The sequence below is a fragment of the Pseudomyrmex gracilis genome, unplaced genomic scaffold, assembly GCF_002006095.1.
Source record: "Pseudomyrmex gracilis isolate BER0280 unplaced genomic scaffold, ASM200609v1 scaffold_75, whole genome shotgun sequence".
Lineage (NCBI taxonomy): Eukaryota > Metazoa > Arthropoda > Insecta > Hymenoptera > Formicidae > Pseudomyrmex > Pseudomyrmex gracilis.
The window spans coordinates 264802-288245 of NW_018020659.1; the positions used below are offsets into that span (position 1 = coordinate 264802).

General features: G+C 42.2%; 1 protein-coding gene across 1 annotated transcript in view; it reads left to right on the forward strand.

The window, feature by feature from the left end:
* Positions 1-272: 272 nt before the first annotated feature.
* The window catches only part of LOC109854935, a 38534-nt gene continuing 15362 nt past the window's right edge, over positions 273-23444 (forward strand). Inside the window, exon 1 of the mRNA XM_020428579.1 lies at positions 273-1969. Coding sequence (XP_020284168.1) covers positions 1864-1969 — 106 coding nt within the window. The 5' untranslated portion in view covers positions 273-1863. The remainder of the gene's footprint in view (positions 1970-23444) is intronic.

Consider the following 23444-nt stretch of genomic DNA (forward strand, 5'->3'; position numbering starts at 1 on the left):
CATACAAAATCACCGATATATTGTTTTCAGTCTCGGCATTTGTAGTAGTTGGAACTAAATAAAAATAGAGCATCGCTGTGAGAGGGTTGTGAGCGCAAACACGCGATTAAAGTTTCACAAGGGTTGTGTGTACGCCTCTCTTCCTCTCTCCCTCACTCCGATTCGGGGGAAAGAAAAAGAAAGTCGACGCAGATGGTTGAATGGTGGGGATCGACAGGGGGTAGGGTTAGAGACGATGCGTTCTCGTGTTGGCTTGGCCGTGTCCGTTCTACGATCAGTCGTTCGCTGCGCGCGCGTCAAGTTATCACGTAACTATAGTGTTTTGTTGATCGGCTCTGCAGTTGGTGCGCGTGCACGATTCCAACACATTCTTACCGAGTTGGTAATAAGAATCTCTTCGAGACGTAACACAAACGAGACACACGGTGATAACATTCCGATACTCCGAGGTTGCGAGAGAGATTTTCGTTTCTATATAAATCGGAGCGTTAACTGTCAGAAGTGTGAAAAAAAGTCCTCCTCGCAAAAAGTTTTTGTTTCGTGTCGCGTGCCAAATTGTGAGCGATATATCGAAGTCGTGAACAAAATTTAAAATTGTGATGTGAAAACGATCATTATCGAGTATAGAAACAAAAAATTTGTTTCGACCGATTCGCTTTCTTCTCCACGTTGTTAATTCTTGCGGTAAAACTAATTTGTTACTAAAAAAAAAAAAAAAAATCAAAAGAGTTACGCGGTGACATTCGCGTCGCGTTTGTGATCTCGAGATATAATATCGTCTAGGAAAAAGCGAGAAGAGTCGTCTGTGCACGCGGAACGAACTGCGACGCGCGCATTTGACTCGAAAGTCGCGTTCAAGAAACTGCTCTCGTGGCATCGCAAGATATCTCGGTACCTAAGATACCAGTCTTATCTATCGCGTCGTGATAAACCGACAGGTTACGGCGTAAGCGTCCAGCCGGCGTCGTCGCGCGTCCTCGAGAAAACGTGCTCAAGTGTCGAGCCGAAGATTCGTTCGAGGCGAATCGAGGCAGATCTCTCGGATAGCCGTAACAGGTGACACAATTAATTCCGGAATCGCTATTGGTTGGATCGCGTTTCTCTCTGCTCGTTAATTTGTTTGTGTTTTTCTTTGCGTATACGAAAAAAAGAAAAAGAAACAAAGACGCAAACTTGTGTTAAGATGACGGCAGATCGAAGCGACAGATTCGTCGATCCGATTGTGGGCTCGCAGATTCTCGCAGATCGCCGACAAGCCTGAGTCCGAGAAGAGTTGATTGGCATTTCGTCTGATGAACTTGTTGTTGGTGAACTCGTCGGCGAATGGCTCGCAAAGATCGCGCGACGAGTAGTGCTCTCGGCGATAATAGCTCGCAAATCGGAGCTCGCGTCCTTCTCGGCGCGTCGGAAACGCGCAGGGTCACGTTCGCGCGCCGATCGAATTAAAAAAAAAAAAAAAAAAAAAAAATACCACCGGACGACGATCAACAAGGAGGACGGACGGCGAGCGAGAGCGAGCGGACGATAACGAGGCGGCGCACGCAGAAGGAGCATCGCGCTAGTGAGAAAGGAGGTCCCAGCCGGTGTCTTCTCTCGATCTCTCCTTTTCCGCAACAACTTGTCCAGGTTTTTATCGGACAAAGAAGAAAAAAAAAACAATCATCGGCGAGTGCTGTTTTTTGATAAGATTTCGCGCGAGTTTCAAACGACAGTTAATGGTCAGGTTGTTTACAAATTTGGGGAATCGAAAGAAGACGCTCAAATCGAGGATTGATGGGAGAGCTCTCGATCGACATGACAAGCAACGCAAATTGAGATATATATTCCGACAGTGAGACAAACTGCTCGGAAGAGAATCCAAGTATGATGATGCCACCGCCACAAGTTGTAGGCGTTTTACTCAAGAAACCGGGACAGCAGACGCACCCACGGTTACCACCTCTGGATCCGCAGGAGACCAAAATTAGAGGTAGGATCTATCCCCCATCCTCTTCTGCATCTTTGCATGATTTTGCTATCTTTAGATATTTTACGTAAATAAAAAAAGAAAAATAAAAAGGGGTAACAGCAATTATACACGCGTATATGAAATAAGATACTAACAATAAGATCCTAAAATGTGGATAATAATTATGTTATTTAATAAAATAATTCTAGTTGAGTAAAAAAATATCTTATTTACAATAAGATAATTTTTCTTCAGTGAAAAGAATTTTTTTTATAATTGAATTATATATTTAATTGGGTAATTTTTTATTATAATTAAAATTATATGTTGATAGCATTTTGTTTAGTATTTTAATATAATTAAATTTTTTAATTACTGTTTTTATTAATGTGAATGAAATTGGTTAATATAAATTTAAGTATAAAAAGTATTAAAAACAAACCGAGATGTACAAAAAGCACGAAGCTGCAACATAAAACACGTAGAATTGTTATTAATTAAATAATATTTAAAAAACAAATGAAAAAATCTGAAAGTGAAGACAGAAAGTTTAGTAACTTTGAATTTAATAAAAATAAAAATTATAATCTTAATCAAAGAGACTGCGATTCATATTATACGACGCCGATAGCGTGTCAAATAGGTTAATTACTTTGATAATTAAGCGCTTAAAAAGTAAATCTCTTTACAGCTATGCACAAATGTTCTCATTAAAGTGGAACATCTTAATGATTATGAATAGATAAACACACATGTCTCGATTTCACAAAACAAAAAAAAAAAAAAAAACTACTTTGCCACACAAAATCAACACGTTGAAAAACTTTCCACTATCAATTAATTTCCAATTCGGTGGTTGACATTACTGATTGCGATCGAATACATATTCGTCAATAAATCCGTTCTCCGAAACACGGAGCATGCGAATTCTCTCGATTCATTTGTGTTTGCAAATTATCGAGATTTCTCGCTTTTAATAAACGAGCAGCGAAAAAAGATCGCAAAAAAAAATTTATTTATTTTCGTTGTGACAGGTTAGTGAATTACATTCTATAAACAGAGATGTGAGATCACGAGAGAGGAGCAAAACTCCAACTATACTCGTCTCGGAATCTTCGATCTCGGTGTGCCGGCGTTACGCTATTATCGGTATTATGATTCATTTGAGCGTGTTGTTACAATAACAAGCAAGCCGCCTTATCGGCAACAAGCGTTTCAAGTTGGTACGTTCCCTGAAATCCGGGCTCCGGTTCTCTCGCTTTCTAGTAGCGGACTCTATTATCGATCTCACTGATATCTCCTTTGCCCAGGCACAGGAATTCGCCCGGCCGTCCGTTTCATTGATTAATGGTCTCTCTCTCTCTCTCTCTCTCTCTTTTTCTCTTTTCCTCTCTCAGAGAGCGCGAGTTGAAGTTGATGCAAAATTGCGCAAAATTAATTTGTTCAAATGAAAAAAAAAAAAAAAAACATGATTAAAAATATCCGTCGTCGTCGCGGACGCGAGCGTCACGCGAAAAATCCTTCGTAAAATGTAACCCCAGGCGAACGCTGCAATTGTAGATTAAGTGGCTTCGAAGCGCCAGCTTGTTTACCCTATTATGCCGATCAGCCAAGTCGACGCGCCTTGTGGCCTCCGTTAACAATTATGTTAATGGGACCGCGGCGTGTTGCGATAACGGTACGTGCCGATCCGATGTGAGTAAATGAAAACGTTTTTCGATGAAAAACGAGCCGCGTATAAATGTGCTCACAATTAGATATCTCTTGTTAAATGCACCTTCACAAGTTCGACTCGCGATTTGTTTTTAACGGAAGCTACAAAAGCTTCTATTTCACCGTGTGTTTCTTCTAAACGCAAACGAATTATCTAAATTGTTTCATTTCCTTTCCATTAAGGGGCACAACTAGTGTGAAACTTTTAAAAAATCGATTTTTTTGCACTTTTTGATAGTCTATAGCTCCAAGAATAACATACTAAAATTTCAAGGGTGGATCTCAACTAGTTTTTGAACGACAGCACCCTCACGTCCCTGCGGGCGCGGGGGAGCGAAGATAGTTTTATCTCACTCCAATTGAGGAAATGGCAACGTCGTTCTTTCTCATACCGATCATAAAATCGCTCGTTTTCTGTGTTATTTTAATTATAACCGAAAAACTGTACGGCACAGGCGTCTGATTTTTCACACATATTTTCTTTATAGTTTAAAGAAGCTGTAGTAATATTTTTAGCCAAATCTGAACATTTGAACTCTAGATATTTAGGCGAATGCACGTGATTTTCCTCATTCTCCCTATCTACTTCCATGTTAAATCATGCGAAATTCGTTTTTGATTTTCTCAAAAACTGTACGATAAAAAAATCTGAAAAAATTCATGGGTTCGTAGATCAAGTTTTTAAACATTGTGTAAAAGTTTGAAGTAAAACTGAAAATTAGAAAACAATCGAGGGAAATACCTTAAAGCTTCTTTTTTTTTTTCTACACCTAGTAAAACCGTCTCACATTACCTGTTTCTTCCAGAATTCTTAGGCTTCGAGTTTCTACTGTTTCCGAATGGAATGAGCAAATATATCGCAGACAGTGAGGCTCTCGTTCACACACACACACACATATACACGCACACACACGCCTCGCCACGAACTTTGAAAGGCCTTTTAGAAGCCCGTCTCGTTCGCATGCAATTGACAATTCGTGCTCCGTAATCCGGTATCTGGGCTACCGCGGTAACGGGATACTTTTACGTGGCCATCCGTCCGATTCATCCGGGAATGTAAAAACAAAAAAACTGTCTATCGAGTTCTCGCGAAAAACGGTCTTTCTAATGCATCAAAAAAAAAAACATACAATGAGATGATTTGGCGTTACATTGCGCGCGTCGAGAATCGAAAATTTTTAATCAGATCCCCGTAGTCTCATGACACATGAGTGTGTATCTATTAGGTCTACCGGAAAGTTCTGTACGTTTTTGGAATAAAACAAAATACAAATTTTTCTTAATTTTTTAAAAATGAGATATACAAATTGCCCTCACGCTGGCAAGAAATTATTAATAACAATGGCAATTATATTATTAAATAAAGTTTATTGACGGTAAGAAAAATTTGTATTTTGTTTTATTCCAAAAACGGACAGAACTTTCCGGTAGACCTAATATATAGAACGCAATTTTTGGACGCTGACTACACCCTCTAAAACCAAGTAAGGCTCTTCCGGCTTGACTGCGCATTACGCAGCGCCGAAAATGACGATGACGCGCTGAATTTGCGCCTGCAGAAATAGATCATTGTTCAATGTACAGGTCGGATGGAAGTTGGAAATGACAAACCCGGCATTTGTGATAAACCTGTATCTAATCGCACGACTTGTCAACGTAAACGATATTTCAACGATTATCGCGAGCACGACTCACCAACTTAAACCTATATCGGTAACCTATATCGGTAACTATCACAAACGGCTCGATATAAAAATAATAACGATTAACCGAACGATAATTACACGGAGCAAAGAATTGTCGCGCGGTGTCGACGATCATTTTTTATTTAAACGCGAAACGCGAATACACCTAAATTCTTGTTGCGTTTTACGGCGGGTCAAGAAACAGTAAAAGAGAAGAAAGCGGGCGAGGCCTATCGTCGTTCTTTCGTGCCGGTTTTCGCGACTGTGTCGAATACCCCGTCTAGGTTTGACTTTTCTCCCCGAGAGAAAGAGAAAGACAGAGAGAGATAGAGAGAGAGAGAGAACTTGGCTGTCGAGAGAGCAACCCTTTCTCTTCTAACGGGAACCTTATTAAACTCGTCGGATTTTCCGTCTCATTGCACATTCGACAAACGATTACGACATCGCGGCGCACGCCAATCCCCGGCGTCTCTCATTGCGAAATCCCGCAACAACGACGTATACCTGATCCGATAGTGGCTTTAATATAATTTCGACTGTAATGTACGTTCGATCGTTAATTATCTCCCGGCACGAAGTTAGCTGAGAAAATTATATTACTTACCGAGCGCAATCTCGGTGCGAGATTTAATTATTATATACGTTTGATCGAATGTTTTTTGACAATCTTCGTGACTTGGAAATATTTATTGTGCGAAAGAAACTTGAAGTTAATGAAACACACACACACACATACATACATACACGCCCTCTCTTTTTCTCTTTCTTTTATTCTTCGTGCCAATATCCGTCGTTCCTCTTTCTTCTCTCACTCGGTTGGCAATTTTCGCGAAATAAGAGTCGAGCCTCAGGGACATAAAAGAGCTCTTTGTGGCACGGAGGGGCACTGCGGTCGTGCAAATAGCCAATGGGACCCTTTAAAAAATTTACAAGACGCACGCACGGCTGTCGACCCGAGCTGGCGACCGAGAGGTGACGACGCGCGTTTCACATTTCTCGTTCTTCGGAGTGTGCGCAAGCGGGAAACTGGATTTCAAGGTGTTACGTGATGGTCGCTCTCCGCCGATTCGTCGTAGTTTTTCATTTAGCGGTTTCGGAGATATTCGAAGAGACACGAGAATCTGCGTATATACATATATATATATATATATATAGTACGTTTGATTCGCGTTCAGCTAGTTTCGCTCAACGAGCGAACGACGACGGTCCTCTCCTTTCCTTCTTACTCCAACGTTCTCTTTCTCTCAGAAGTCCGGACGACTTAAATTAGGGTCACAGTGCCGAATTAAGCACGGTCCACAAGTGCCATTCAACGTGGAACTCGCCGCGACCGGGGATTAAGATATACACATGTAGATAAAGTCCGGGGGACCCCAATATCGCATTCGAGTTTCTGCGATTCTCTAGGAATCCTTTTGATACTTGAGAATCCTCATGAGAAATCCCCGGGCCGGCATTACACGTTTTCGCGAAGTAATCCCCTAAGTATCGCTATTCAAGGGACGAAATTGAGCTTGCGCGTTTCCGATGCGAAAGGCGGTGCCCGGGCATTTGCGGTTAAGAAGGCTCAATTGAGCCAGGGGAGGCGAAAGAAAAAAAAAAAAAAAAAAGAGGATCATTTCTACGAGTGCGACAGATTCGAAAGAAAAGAAAGGACGGGACTGTGTACGTGTCACAGTCGAGTCTAAACAAATTACAACTGGCGCTGGTCGATGCGCGGCGGCCGTTCCTCGCACGAGCGCGAATAATAAATCGCGGGTAATCGCGCGCGCGCGCGCGCCTTATACCGGGTGTTTCGCTCGGTCGGGATTTCGACTCGAAGCCCCACGACGACAAAGCATCCCGGGGGTCTTTCTTCTTATTTTCGTGACTTAGGTTAAGGATCGTCGTCGTCGCGATCGAGACTCGGAATCTCGGCCACGGGAAGACACTGTACCCGCGGCGCCTTTCACCAAATGCTCTCGCTCTTCTGTACCGTGTATTCGGCTTCGTCCGCGCGACCGGCTCGTGCCATTTACGAGAGCCGCGGTTGTAAATCGCCCGCCGGACGACGAATGTTATTTTCTCTGAAAAGCGATATCGCGTATATCTCAGAATCGTCACGTATATTCCGCGAGTGACGTTACACTCCCGAGGATCGTTACGCGTGTTCGAGCGGAAAACGTACAACAACAAACGCACGGTCTCTGTATCTCTCGTTGAACTGCGCGCGCTCCTTATCGCGCACCCGCGGGCGATAACACATCCGGAGTTACACGGAGGCACCGATCGCTGTGCGCCTCACACTCGTGTCGTTATAAACACGACGTGTTATAAGAAAACGTATATAGCTTTGCGTCATTTATATATGTGAGAAAAAGTAAAAAAAAAACGAATAAATCACGCGCGCAACGTTCACCTCGCGTTGCAGCGCTCCAATTTCTCTTCGTAATGGTAACACAAGTCATCCGTTTGCCACATCATCATACGCATCTTATCGGTATATTAGTTGTGATATCGGCGTTTCTCGAATGACTTATCAACAAACTTCTCGCTATAGCGAATCTTGACATTTCTCCGCGTCATCCTCGACCTCGCCGAACGAAATCGCGAAACGCTTCGGAGAGCTTGGATTTCTACGGACACGTCGGCGTATTTCGCTTCGAAAACCTCGTACTGGTTTCCCTGGATTCGCGCGACCAGTCTTGCCGGAGAAAAGCGGTTTTGTGAAAATGTGTCTCGCCGAGACGGGGACTCCCGCGTTCCCGAGATCTCTCTTTCGCGCGAGTTAATATAATTTAATTCTCGCGCGATTCGAATAAACTTCTTTTCTTCTTTTATATCGTAATTCGTGTCAAAAAAAATCGCGAATTTTGCGTTTCAAACAACCCGAGTCGAAATTTAGCGTCATACATTGAACTTCAATTTTTGAAACAAGAAAATTTCGGACGTATAGCAGCGTCAAAGTAGCATCTACTTTTTTCTTACTCCTTCTTTGAGCCTATCAGAATCTATTTTGAACCTATCAGAGCCTGCAATGCGCAGTCTGATCTGAGAATTGAACCTTACTTTAAAACTTTAGCAGGAAAAAAGGAAATTTCGGACGTATAGCAGCGTCAAGGTAAGGATCTACTTTCTCTCTTACTCCTACATAAAAAAAAAGGAATTGAGGTTCAATATAGACGCTAAATTTTGACTCGGGAACAAGCGCGGCAATCGAAGTTTGCGACTCGAGTGCCACCGAGACCCCACGTCCGGGTTCTCACAGCTTTTAGCGTCATCTTGACTATCTCTCTCCGAGTGCGACGACACCACAAGAGACGTTTTTTTCTGGTCGCACGTGTCCCCATCGTCGATTTCTCGCGCACACAAATTAATTAACGAGGGGAATGCTGGTCTCTCAAGTGGATGTAATTAGATGCCCTCTCGTCTTTGTCGCGAGGAGAACGAGGAGAAGAAAGCATCGTGTGTCACCAGCTACTACGTCGAGAGAAAACAAGCTTCAACGAAGCGACAACAAGTCGGAACTTAAAATAAGGAATTGTTATCTCTTGAACTGTGAACAATATATTGTGGATTTCAAAGCGACCAGCAAAGAGATACATTGTTTGTCACGGACTTCACGTCGTTTTACATTTAGACCAACTAGACAGATAAAAACATGGTCTGTCATACATCGAGGCGTTGATCCGATGATAACTAGATATGAAAGAGAGAAAAAGAGAAAATGAAAAGAATAGAAACAGTAGAACCATTTAACGAGACGCGTCTAATTCATCGCGGCGTATGAGGACAAAGAAAGGAAAGAGTCGAAATAATCGTTCCTCTATCTCCGTCCCGAACAGCTGACGGGAATAATGTCCGTGTCGGACAGGAAATGGGTTCTCCCCTGCCCCCGTTTGTACAGATACAGGAGCGATTCCGTGTTCTCTTTCATTCTGTGCTCTCTCGGTCGAACGACAGTGACAAACGCGTGCGCGCGCGCGCAAACGAGAGAAAGACGAGGAAAAAAAACTAGAAATAAAGTTGGTGAAACGGAGATCGCAAAGCGGTTCAATATATAGCGCGGGAGAAAGATGAAAGAACATCTGGTTCTTGGAGGAAGATCTAATTAAAAAACTAATGAGAGAGAAAGAAATTCACACCACAGATCTCGAGCGGCGTTCGAAAACGTTTCTGTGTTTTCAACAGAAACGATTCAATAACTTCACCGAAAAAATTATATTCTCGTAAGTAGAAGATTTTATACTTAAAAAATTTTCTTAAAGATTTTAGATGATATTCTTCTGAAATTAAGAATATATTCTTTATTTAAGAATATATTCTTTATTTAAGAATATAGTCTTTTTCGATAGTGAGATATATATATGTTTTTCTATAGAGGCTTTTTATATTCTAATCAGTATATATTCTTATCAATATTATTACTATTTAGAGGATTTTTCTCTTAAAATAAGAAACTCTTCTTGGCGCTTATTTTAGTATAAAATATACTTAAAGTAAGTGGGATATCCTCAAAACAAGAATACAATTTTTTCGGTGTTATTTATGATTGTCGTCAAACTTTTAATAATTTTGTTGTTCAATTTTTCTTGTTAAAGTACTTGAAAAAGAGCCGTAAAAAATTATTTATTGCACAATTTATAAAAATTATATATGTATATATATATATATATATATATAAAATAGATAAAGAAAATAGACAAATCGAGAAAAGAAATTTATGGCACGATCACGTAAACTTTCACCTTGAAATTTTCACATCTGTTCTATCTGTGGGATCGCCATAGCGAGGGAAGATCGGAGAGAAGAGAAGCAGCTGATCGGCACGTTCGTTCGGGAAAAACGGCTACGTGGGAAAAGAAGGAAAACAAAACGTGGCTCGTGATGCGAAGAAGAGAATGGCGTATAGTTTTGCTCGTGAAACAAGCAGCGACAGTAGCTTGATACACGGGGCGGAAGTCGACGTTGCTTCACGCGAGATATAGTCGTATTGGTTGGCGACGAGAGAGACGTGCTTACGTTACTCTACGCGGTTGAAACAACGACGGCGAACACAGCGAATCGATGATGCGCACGAGAGACGAGAGAAAGAGAGAGCGAGAAAGGACAAACGCGGCGCAAAAGGAGAATCAGACGAGGACGGAGAGACAGGTCAGGGCGTTGCACCGTTCGCTATGACCCAGTGCGTTCCCTGCGCTCTGTTTAGGTCTTCTTCTGATCAGTCGTCGCATCTTTTCTCTTTCTCTCTTTGTCTCCTTTCTCTTGCGACTCGTCTCGTTTAATCGACGACGAATGAACATTTTTATTATTTCGCCAAGGCGCCTGTGTGGCGCGCATAATCGTTATCTGTCGTTTGATCGATACTCCCTGACCTCAGCGAAACAGAAAAAAGAATGGCAATGAAACTAGTCTGCCAATTTATTTGATGAAAAAAAGAATCACCATGAACAACGTAATGAGAAAGATATGCGTGTTCAAAAATAACAAAAACAGTTATTTTTATATTTTTTTAAATTAATTTAATTAACGTGCGTGTATATTACTAATTAATGATTTTTGTAATTAACAAGATATGTTTAATGCGTAGGTAACATATAATGAAGAAAATATAACGAAGTAAAGAAAAATATTTATGCAATATTTATACAAATTATTAGTTTTTATTTTCAAATTACTCTTTGTAAAGCAACAGAACGCGTTATTTCGCAAGTCAACGAGCGCGATTCTTCCATCGGATCGTACGATGCACGCACGTAATCGTGTGTGCATTAGAAGACACGCGAGAGTGTCTGCTTTATCAATGCCAATCGAGTTTCTTGCAAACCCTCTTTCGCGTGCTCGTTCTGTCAGCGAGACTGTGCTAGAATCCGTCGCTGTATTTTTTGTGGGTTACCTAGCCACGTTGTAAGATAAGTAGAACGGTCGCGATTCTACCCGCACGCATTCTGTTACATGCACGAGTTCATTTTCTATACGCGCATACTCTTCCTCTCTTCTGTTTCCTCTTGCATGTAACGCACTTGCACGACGGTCAAAAGGGAACTATAATAATATTTTCACTTCGGTTTTGTAAGTAACCTTTAGAACGGCGCTTTTAGAGTTTTAATTCCTTTCTTTCTTTTCCTACACACACATATATATGTTCATTTTTCTCGCAACATTGTAATAATTATATAAGGAGAGTATTCTCGTTATATATACAAATATATATGAAGAAAAGAAAGAAAGAAATTAAAACTCTATATATATATATATATAATTAAAACTCTATATATATATATATATATATATATATATATAAGTTTTATAAATTGTGCAACAAATAATTTTTTACGACTCTTCTTCAAGTACTTTAACAAGAAAAATTAAACAACAAAATTATTAGAAGTTTGACGATAATCATAAATAATATATTATAGTATATATATATATATACACATATATGTTTGTTTTTTTCCGCAATATTGTAATAATTAGATAAGGAGGGTATTCGAGATCTCTCATATACGTCATGCACAAATTAGCATCTCGTATGAATTTAAGAATTGAAATTTCAATTCGAAACTCACGTGTTAAAAATTTACACGAACATATATGTATACATATATATATACTATAATACGCGACAAACATCCAGCGTATGGCTGTCATTGACTACAAAATTTCTTGTTGGTTAAATTTCAAGAGCCTTGAGAAACTCTTTTATTAGACATTTTTTTCTTAGCTCGAATGAAAAGTTTCTTTTGCACCGGAAAGAAATGGTAAAAGGAATCGTGTAACATTTCTTTGCTCAGAAACGCATGAAAGGACTTCTCGTTGAACTCGTGGGCGCGGCAACCAATGTAATTACAATGTTATAAACGCGTTATAACGTCGAATCGTAATTACGCGATTGCATCGACATTTCTTTCTTATTCTTTACGCTTCTTGATTCTCCCTACGCGACGCATAAGCGGGTGGCGTTTCCGTTGAACGTTTTTAAAGTAGCGGATCGGATTTCGAAATGAGAGTCGCCTCCCTTCTAATCGCGCCTCGAACATCGGACACGGTGATTCTTTTTTTTTTTTTTTTTTGTATTGCCCTCGCGCTCTCGCATCACGCATGCATGATTTTCGAGAAAATCGACCTAGATTCGATCGCGCGCTCCGTCGGTTTATTAAATCGCGAGCGCGTTAACGTTATCTCGATTATTACACAGCCTTCTTGATTTCTTATTACCGTTGCGTTGCGCTGACCCAGAACTATCCGATTGCGTTCGAATCCATTAATTCTCGTTACGAGTACCGGGATATAACGTGTCGTTTAATCCGATATCGCTCGGGAACTACGCGCGCCCGCGCCGCGTACATAGCAAAAGCAACAACGCGGCTTCAACATTTTCACGATCGTTTTATCAAGCTTGTACGATCTTTTTTTTTTTTTTTCATAAAAAAACGTTTTCGAATAAATCATACACACACACACAGTCGCGACGAAGAAGAAATTCACTTCGCTTTTATTTATTCTCGTTTTCGCGCGCTCCTTTTGTACATTACAAAAGCTTCTCTTTCTCCGCGCTTTCTTTCATCGCGGTTATTTACGCTACGGACGCGTCAACGAGCTAGATCACGCTTGTTCCCTATCCTATACTGTCAAAATAAATGGTCGCCGTCGTCGGGAGTTGCATCCACCTTGGCCCTTCCTCTCGAGAGAACCAGATTCTGCGCCCGCAGAAACTGGTCTTCCCGGTGCCCGTGCGTCCAGGAAAAATGGTCCTGCACACGGTGCACGTGTGTGCCCGGCCACTTATGCTCGTGTCGCGCGTGCTGCTTTTGCAGCCTGCTGCAGGCAGGCAGCACGCCGCTATTTATCGAAGACAAACGCTCTTTACATGGAAAATATTCTATCTCACCCGCGTAAACGTTAACGTACACGCGCGCGCGACGAGGTCGGTAACCCCAATTTCATATAATCCGAATATAACGTACATATATATATATATACGCGACGCCCTTACGTTATATGGAGATAGTCACGCGACGCTAGCTACGTCGCCAGCTGTTACCCCCCGTGCGAGAATAGGTGCTTGGAGATTCGACAAGGCCGTGTCAACCCTTTGCCATGTCGCAAACGTAACGCGCGACTTCGAGTAAATAAAACTTTTCCGTGAGGAGCACGAGAGGAAAAACTCTCGCGCGCGCCTACCCGGTTGGGTCGTCTTCTCCACCCTTCTTTTTATGCGACAGTTTTACATCCTTCGACCTGATAAATTTTCTCACAAAGCCGTCGTGAGCGGCTTATTTGCCTGACAACTAGAACGTGACATTTGTCGAGACGTGAAAAAATGCGCGCGTTTAAAAGGGTTGCAACCGCGATAACGAGAAAATCTATTCGAGCGCGATGAAAATGCGGAAATGCAACGTTAAATAGCTTACTCGCGAGTATGTGTGTAACGTAACGTAACTGAATTTTTACAATACTTCGCGAAAAACATGTACTCTGGGATCAAGTAGATATACATATATATATGTATAGTTCTCTCACGACGCGTATTGTGTTCGGTTTTGCAACAAAGTTGCTCAGCATGAAAAAGGAACACAGATGAATGAAGTCGTTCAGGAATTGGTCGACTAACGGTCACAACATGTACAACATCCGGTACCTCCAGTGTTCAATTAGGTGCCGCCGAGGCGCGACATAATCCCCATATCAAATTACACCCCACAACGTTGTAAACCGCTATTTTGTACCCTCCGGCAAAAAAAAAAAAAAAAAACTGATGGAAGAAGAAAGAGTCGCGTAAGACGACGCGAGGAGTCTCACGAGGAAAATTCGTTCTGCAACAAAAATTACCGATCGATCTTCATCATCCCCGCGAGAAAACTCGTCCTCCTCCCGTCCTCCGTTCTTCTTAAGGATCGCTTAACGGGGAGAAAGGGGGACTGAAGCGATAAGAAACCTCCTCGTGGTGGTACGAGGAGGAGCTCTTCCCCCATTTTGAGACGCGGTGCAACCCCGGTGCAACAATTAATTTCCAAAGGAAAGAGTTACGAAGCCGTCTGTATATCTTCTGGGTAGGGTTAACCCATCTGGAATCAAGGGCAAAATCGTCGTAATGGCACGGCAACCCTTCGGCCAGCTGTGCGTCACAATGGTCGTCACGAAAAATCGCGCGACAATGTTATCTCGATCTGATTCTCGTTCTTGTGGGGCCGGAGATTGAGTCGTCAAAAAATCGAGTTAAGGGTCCCGCCTTTTGTGGAACGATAAAGAATCCTTGATGCAAAAAGAAAAATTCATTATATGTCTCTCTTCTTTTCTTTCTCTCTCTCTCTCTCTTTCCCTTTTTATCCTGTCACTTCAAGATCGCAATCAAATGAGCAAACTGTCCTCGCGAATCCGCTTCTTTCTACGTCGCGATCGATTAGATCTCTAGACAGGAAGGTATCCGATATGATATTACACGACCACTGCGGTAAACCGAAATCGTTTACAATGGCGCCAGCAATTTGTCCTCGTTTGCTGTCGGCGTTGAAAGAAAATTTGCACAAAGCGAAAGGTTTGGCTTTCACGTGCAAAAGCAAACAAGTACTTATCCTTTTTTAAATCACGAGCTTTTTACTGTCGCGTTGCGAACGCAATAAGACACTTTAGCCAAGAGAGAGAGAGAGAGAGAGGAGGATGCAAAAGGAGAAGGAGAGCATTTTGGGCGAATAATTTCTAAAAGAAAAGAAGGGAGTTTTTTTTTCACACACAGGCTAAACGCGAAACCGGTCTTCCACGATGGCGCCGCGTTTGGTTCGCGCGCGCGCGTTGCGAAAAGCTTACGCGGGCTCGATTCGATTTCCATTAGGAGTCCGACGATGATGTTTACTCAGCTCCGGGTCGTTGTCACGCGCGACCGGGTGAGGAGAAGACGGGAAAACGGCGACATCGAAGTCGGATGACGAGAGAGCGAACGAGTATATGTATACGCCGCGAAAGAGAGAGAGAGAGAGAGAGTACGCGCGGGGCATCATCGACGAGAAGAATCGGGAGTGAGAGACGGGAAAGAGAGAGAGAAGAGGGGATGGAAAAACGGAATCAGGTTTCTACCTTTATAAGAGCCTGAGTCGCGCGCAATCTCGCCGCGTCTCTCCCAGAGCGGTATGTGCGCGCACAGAGCTCTCCTTTTTCCTTCCTTCCTCCTTCCACAGAGACGTCCGAGAAGGAGCAGCAGGCGACAGAAAACCATAATCACTGACAAAAGGGCCTCGAAGGCACCATAGCGTGCAGCAGCAGTAGCAGCAGCAGCAGCGGTAGCTATACGGAGAGACAAGACGAGCTTTCGCACCCCTTTCTCACGCGCGACACCTCGACGGAGGATCCGTCTTTTTTTTCGGGGGCTCCGGAGTCTTCGGATGAGCCGCCTCGAGGGTCGTCCGAGAAGAGAGGGTTTTACGTTCTCTCTGGAAGAGGCAGCAACACCGCGATCTCCCCCAGTTGGCGGTTGTTCGTTTTTCGCATTGCGGAAAATTGATTTCCACGGATACACGGCGCTCTTCTCTCTTTCTCTCTCGCTTTTTCTTTTTTTTTGCGTAGGAAAACGTATTTTGTTTCCCCTGCGCGAAACCGATACCGAAAACATTGGCGCGTTATTCTGCAGGGCGACGCGTACCTGGACTCTTTATAGAAAAAAATTGAATCGTAGTCTTTTCACGGTGGGTTGTGTTTAAGGGAAATTGTAGACGACACGTCGATTTAATTTATGTTTACGAAAGGATCGACGAGGATACGGGCACAGAAGCATAAAAGTCAGTTGGATCTTGGAGCTCCCCTCTTTCTTACGAGCTCTGGGAGAGAAGAACAGAGTAATAGCTCGCGCAGTTTTGTATGGAAATTTACCGGTCTCGGAAAATGACCGTGTCGAAATGCACGACCGAGCTTCATCATTGGCGCAACGTATGCGACGTCATGTCTCATCTCCCGACGACGATTTGCGTCCGGGAAATTGACGAGCGAGTCTAATTATGCCGATGAGAGCGCGCAGGAAATAGTTAATCCAATCCGGCTAGTAAAAGACTTGCGAGAGAGTGTAGCGGAAATACATTTTCCTCCATTTCGCGCTCTCGTAATTTCGTCTAAGATAATTCTAAGTAAATCTAAATCGTGTCGGAGATGAATTGTCTCGAATTATATATGCCCATACATTCGCGACGCGAGTATTCCAAAACGTTTTTTAAGTGTCACAGAGAGATAAAAAACAATCGGCAATTTTAAGGACGAGATATTAACATAATTTATTAATTCCAAATATATTAAGACAAGGCGTGTCTGGATTAATTGCCGGGTGTTTTTTGCAGAGAGGTAGAAATCAAAAGACTAAATTTTGCCCATACGTTTTACAACTGTATTTACAGTCATCTTCAGTGGGTACACCGAAAAAATTGTATTCTTGTTTTGAGGATATCCCACTTACTTTAAGTATATTTTATACTAAAATAGGCGACAAGAAGAGTTTCTTATCTTAAGTGGAAAATCCTCTAACTAGTAATATTGATAAGAATATATACTGATTAGAATATAAAAAGCCTCTATAGAAAAACATATATATCTCGCTATCAAAAAAGACTATATTCTTAAATAAAGAATATATTCTTAATTTCGGAAGAATATCATCTAAAATCTTTAAGAAGATTTTTTAAGTGTAAAATCTTCTACTTACAAGAATATAATTTTTTCGGTGTATATATATATATATATATACACGTACAACGAAAAAATTGTATTCTTGTTTTGAGGAGAGAGAGAGAGATATCCCACTTACTGTAAGTATATTTTATACCAAAATAGGCACCAAGAAGAGTTTCTTATCTTAAGAGGAAAATCCTCTAAAAATAGTAATATTGATAAGAATATAAAAAGTCTCTATAGAAAAACATATATATCTCACTATCGCAAAAGACTATATTCTTAAATAAAGAATATATTCTTAATTTCGGAAGAATATCATCTAAAATCTTTAAGAAGATTTTTTAAGTATAAAATCTTCTACTTACAAGAATATAATTTTTTCGGTGTACTAATAGAATGATTTACACAATTGGCATTGTGTGACAAAAAACATAACAAAACAAAAGTAAAAATAATGCAATTAATTAGTTACTGCAAAAAACACGCAGCAATTAGTTTTCAGACACGCTTTGTCTCAATATATTTGGAATCAGACAAGAGATCTTGAAAATAGCGAGGTCTTTTGAAACAGTTGTGACTAAAAAAAAAAAAAAAAATTAGGACAAGAAGCGAAGCGTGCTTATTTACATATACGCGTACGTACTTCGGCGCGAGCTAAACGATGCGAGCGAAGAAACAATAAAGCGTTGCTTCCTCAATTAACGCGGAGTAAACCGTGTCTCGTTGCATAAGCGAGACCTCTCTTGTAATTTTGCGCAATACATTTTGAACGTGCAAGTTCATATCGTCGAACCTCGTCGAACCGTATTGCAAGTAAAAACGCGATTATCGCGTGAACAACTCGTTTTTCGAGCTGAAAATAAATTGAAGGTCGGAGGAAACTAGCCGTGAACCTACACACACCGTCTATAGCTTTTGAGGCGTGAAGAATGTGGGTACGTGAGGCTGTCAAAAGGAAAATTCGATAGCCTCTCCGAAAAGTGTCGGATCTCGACGGCACGTAAAACGTTTTCTTTGTGTAACAAGTTAATAGACTATTTCTCGAAAAGATTTTTATCAAAGGCAACGTACGAATGATTATGTGAAGAGAATTGACTTCTTTTAAAATATCAAGTTTTCACACAACGCGCCATTGAAATCGAATTCGCTTATTAGTGATGGGTATTTAAATCTCCGCCTCGAGTTTTCGAACAATGTAAACGTATCAAAATTCAAGTAATATTTTTGAATGTATGTTTTTTGGAAAATTGAGAAACTCTTTTTAAAACTCTTCTCAGTCTTAATTCTGTCTATATATATATATATTTTTTTTTTTAAGTGTTTTTCGTGTGCGTGCGGTTTGTACATAATGTTTCGAAACGCGCATTTCTTGAACCCGTCACTACCAATACGGGCCGCGCCCGTATTGATCGCTTCGGGAACAATCGGCTGCCGATCGCAGCCACTTATCACACAGAAGTCTTCTCAGACTGCAAAGCCAGGTGTCCTGCGATGTCCTGCCACACACGTGAGAGGCTCTACGGGAGGCTCTCGCGGCATTGTTTCGTGAAGCATAATGCTCGTTCTTTTGCGCGAGAAGAAAAAATCGACTTGGTCGCACGATCGATCGGCCGGAGAAAGAAAAGCCCTACCGGTTCGAAACGTAACTGCACGAATTGCACCAGAACGAGCTGCGAGAAAGAGACCTCCTTCCTGCGCTAAGTAGGGAACCAGTGCGTTCAAGAAATATAGGTATATGTATATTGTTCCTTTTGTAAGAAAAAAAAAAAAGAAAAAAAGCGATAACGGTTTCTTAATTGGGTAACCACACATGCGATAGGAAAACTAAATTGAAATTTGGTTTGGCTGAAATTTTTAGAGTTTTAATTAATCGCAGTTTTTTTAATTTTGCAAAAATAACACACAAATAGTCCACAAATCCTGATGTAATAGCGAAATTTTTGAATGAAGATTCGAATTCAACGTATCAAAATCAATTTTTTTTTTTTTTTTAATCAAAGTGACAAAAATTGTGTTGTCGAATGTAATACGAAAAAGACGAGAAGACGAATGATTCTGAGATTTTCATCCCGAGTTTTTACAAGCAGTTTTTGTAAAACTATTTTCAAGTCTGTATCATTGAAACGTGATAATTTTTAAGATAAACACAGATGTTATTCCCCAGCACTGCGTCTTTTGTCGCGATGTTTAGGGGACATAAATCCTAAAAACCGTACTTTCAACTTAACCGTACTTAACAGTGTTATGATCATCGATCATTATCGTACAAGGATAAATGTTTTTTGACCGTTAAAAATTGTCCCCCAATATAGTTTTTTTTTTTTGTGTAAAATTCTACAAATGATTTATTTATTTTTTTATAAATCGGTCGGGACGGAAGATACCGTTAGATTCGCTAATCGAAATATATATGTGGTTTTTCTTCTGCTACCTGCGATTCGACAAATGTCCTTTTTTTGTCGTCTTTTAAGCGTTCTGCATTTTTTTCCTGTTTCGTTGCGTCATCATTTTTGCCTCGAATTCCTGACCGGTATTGAAAAGCTAATTCGACGATTGTCGCGACTCATCCTCGTACAATTTGTCAAGAGAATGAACGATATCGTTTATCCCCGAAAAAGTGAAAAACTCTAATGAACAATATTTCCACAACCACGCAATTGAACCCTCAATCATTAATTAAACCATTAACTGTGACAAATATATTAAAGATATTATTATCACTCGTTACGAATGATGTGGAGTCTCTTTTTATTGTCTGCGTGCGTGCTGTTAACTCATATACGTGATATTTAGTAGCGCTTTTCTGCTTTGTTTTTTTTTTTTTTTTATCAATTAAAATCCAATGCGCACGAAAGGCGCGTTCGAGACGCGCTTTCGCCGACGCGTCTTCATCTCACGGGGGCTTTCCAAAGATGGAAATTTTCTCATGGCGACTTCCCGGTTCGTTTGCGGAGAAATTTCGCGTTCAATTAGGCTGCTTCGCGCCGCGGCTCGAGAAACGTTCGTTTGCGAGAGAGCGAGGCGACTCGAAGAAGCCACCGAAGAAACACGTGTCGCGGACTCGTATGAATGCTTCCTCTGTCCTCAGCTCGCGTCCGGTTACTTCTCTCCGGTTGTGTGTTCCTCTCCTCCCTCTGATTCCTCCTCGTCTCTCTTGTTTTATAGACTCTCGCACCCCCCGTCATCTCCACTTGTCCCGGCCTCTTGCTTCGCTTTCTTTCCTGATGTTTTTTGCCTTATCAATGTAACCCACGAACAAAGGACGATAAAGAAACGAAAAGGAACGGGCGAGACGCGGTGCGATGTCGCGCGCGCGCTCGCGCAGCAGCAGCGAGCGAGAGAAACCGATCACGTCAGACCCCAGATTAATGGGGAGAAACACCACGTGATAAAACAACATAAAATCAAAATGAAGGCGACGGAGTTATAAATTGAAAGCGAGATACGATATACGACTCTCTGTCAGCGCGTTTCTCTTGTACGAGCGTTTTTCATGACGATATATTTTGACGCGCGGTGCGACAACTCTCTGTTTGATGTTTCTTCTTCTTCTTCTTCTTTCGTTGCCCGTCATCGAACCACTATTTTCCTCGGTCGCAGCGACGCTCGGAAGAGACCAACAATAGCCATTGTCGTTCGATGGTCAACACGGCGATGTTTGTATCCTGTTCGAGAAATTTCCATTTGCGTATATATATATATATATATATATACGGTGCGAGAGAAATGCGTCCAAAGCGAGACTCAAAATCAAACTCGTCACTTCGAGAAAATATCGCGCGCGCCGTCTCTTTCGCCGCGCGATGAATAGAGGCGGAGTTATTATATCTCTCTGACACGTGAGCACACACACACACTGACAAGTCTCTACTGTATGAGAGCGAGAGAAAAAGAAAAAAAAAATTAGACAAAACTCTTCGCGCCTGTTTATTTGTATTGAAGCGGATTTAAAATCTCGGACCGGACGCTAAAAGTGAAGTAAAAGACTTCACCGCGGCTAAAAACGGGATGCTAACTGAGGGAACGGATCTTGCGTGGCGCGCAAGGTGTCTCACGAAAGAAAGGCCGCCGTAAAAAGTCATGCTTGCGCGCGCGTCCGAAATGCACACAAAAAGCTTATGGGCGCGGTGCGGCATTGTCCGGCATCGCGAGGGGGATGCAAAGACAGGGGCCCGAAGCGAGAGAGAGAGAGGGAGGGAAGCAGCCGAGAAGGAGCGAAGAGCCGAGATGTAAAGAGCGAGATAATAATAAATGACTCGCACGAAGACGAATGCTTGATTTACATGAGAAGATCGATGGCCTCGAAGAAGGGGATGAATGTTCCGTGCGCTCTTTTGGCCAGTTCGTGCCGGTAACCCCTGTTCTTTTTTCTCTCTCTCTCTCTCTCTCTCTCTGGCATATTTATTTTCGCAAGGCGAATCTTGCCGAATGTTTATTTCGTCGAATGGCAGAAAATGTCTCGGAAATAGCGGCCGAAAGAGAGAGAATTGGATTCTCTCGAAAGAAGATTGTTTCGGGGAGGAGAGGCTGCAGTTTGTTGAAACAACAAGCGGAATAACGCGGTTACGAGTTCAGCGATTACGCGGCTGCGACTAATTGAATACGACTTGCAACAAAACGGCTGAGCGGGGGCCAACTCGCCGTCCGGCGAGACGGCGAAATTACCCCGTATCACGAAACGCAAGCAACCGCTGTTGTAATTTTCAACGTGATACGGGGCGTATGCGGTTTGCGAATACGTTCCTGGAGAAAAAAAAAAAGAAAAAAAAACGTTGCCTCCTACGCGCCGCTAACGGGTTTGCCATTGTAATTACTGCTAACGAACCGTTTGTTTCGCCAGACGAGACAATGCGAGTCACTTCTATGTGTGTGTGTCCGCGCTGCGTATGTATGTATATATACACGCACGCTTCATACGGTTTATGGCACTTTGCCGGTTTGTGAGAGTTACACGTTTAATCCTGACGGGAATTGCGCGAGAGAAAGAGAGAGAGATGAGAGAGACACACGAAGAGATGTGCTGATACACACGCATCGGAACATTTATCGAAGGTTTATATATGTTACGCGCAATTAAATTCATTAAATACGTATCTACGCGCGTCTACGTCAATTTACAGCACACACGCAATGTTTTACTCAATCTGAATTTAATTATAATCGAAATAAACGCGCGCGATACAGTTCTTAACGGGCCGCTGCGTATAATCCCAAAGATTCTAGGGGCTTTTGAAATTTAAATATTTAGAAAGTCTGTCTGTGTGTGTGTCGTAACAAAGCGCGTGCGACATCAATCACGCGGCGCGGCCCCCGAATTCTGGAAACGCGCGCGATGTTTACACGAAGAGCAAATCGTGAATCAATCGTGACAGGATAAACCGCCGCCATATGGCGGTCGCTCGACTGGAAAGTGCCCCTTCCCACACACACGCACACACAGACATGGCAGGTGCATTCGGCAAGGCGAGCGAGTGTTCTACGCCACTGGGTCGCGCGCTGACTGACACAACCGCCGGGCCGCGTCCGGCCGCACACACTTCGCTGGCGATGCTCGACGATGCACCGTCAACGGTGCAACAGTTAGCAACGTGGCTGCTCCGTGTGTGCGAATTCCGGTAGCGTGAGGCGTTATCCCGATAACGGTGATCGTTTTTCCGTCGCAGAGTTTCTGCGGCGCGCGGTCGTGGGTATACGCACGGCCGCGAACACACGGCGCGAGAGATCTCCAACTTCCTGGTCTCTCGACGAAACCGGAAGCCGCGCGCGCGCGCGCGCGCGACAAGCCGCCCTGGTCCACCGTTCATTCTGTCCCGGTGCAGTGCGCAAGTAGACGCACGCACGCACGCGCGCGTTACGGGTTTGTCACTTTCACGTCGCGTTTCACCTCGCGTCGCGCCGCGAACACGTACTTCCTTCCGCGTTGGTTACACGGAAAACCCAGAGGGGGTGTTTGACATCACGATCTTGCCACCGTTTTATATATATATATATATTGGTCCTAAACCGCTAGCGAAACTCTAAAGAAACGAATTTAAAATCGCATCAAGTCGAAACACAAATTAAATAAATGTATAACACGATAGAACTCGCGAAGATCGCGAGCTTATAGATTTTTTTTTTTTTTACGTTCGATGGCGAACAATGTGGGTGTATTTGTGATGAATATTTATTGGATTATTTATATTAGAATATTTAATAAACAATTCAGATAAAATTGAGGACACGTTAACATAATTAATAGATTAATATGTTTAATAAGTTAATTGTTTTTTGTTATATAGACCAGATACAATTGTATCATGTAGGAATTGCCAACAGACTTCCAATAATACTACTAGGCCAACAATGGCCCAACCTTTATAGCCGATACTCGATATTGACAATTGGTCCAGTATTGTCCCATTTTTGTATTTTATAACAGCCCAATATTGGCCCGTTTGTTCACCAGTGTTCGGCATTCATAT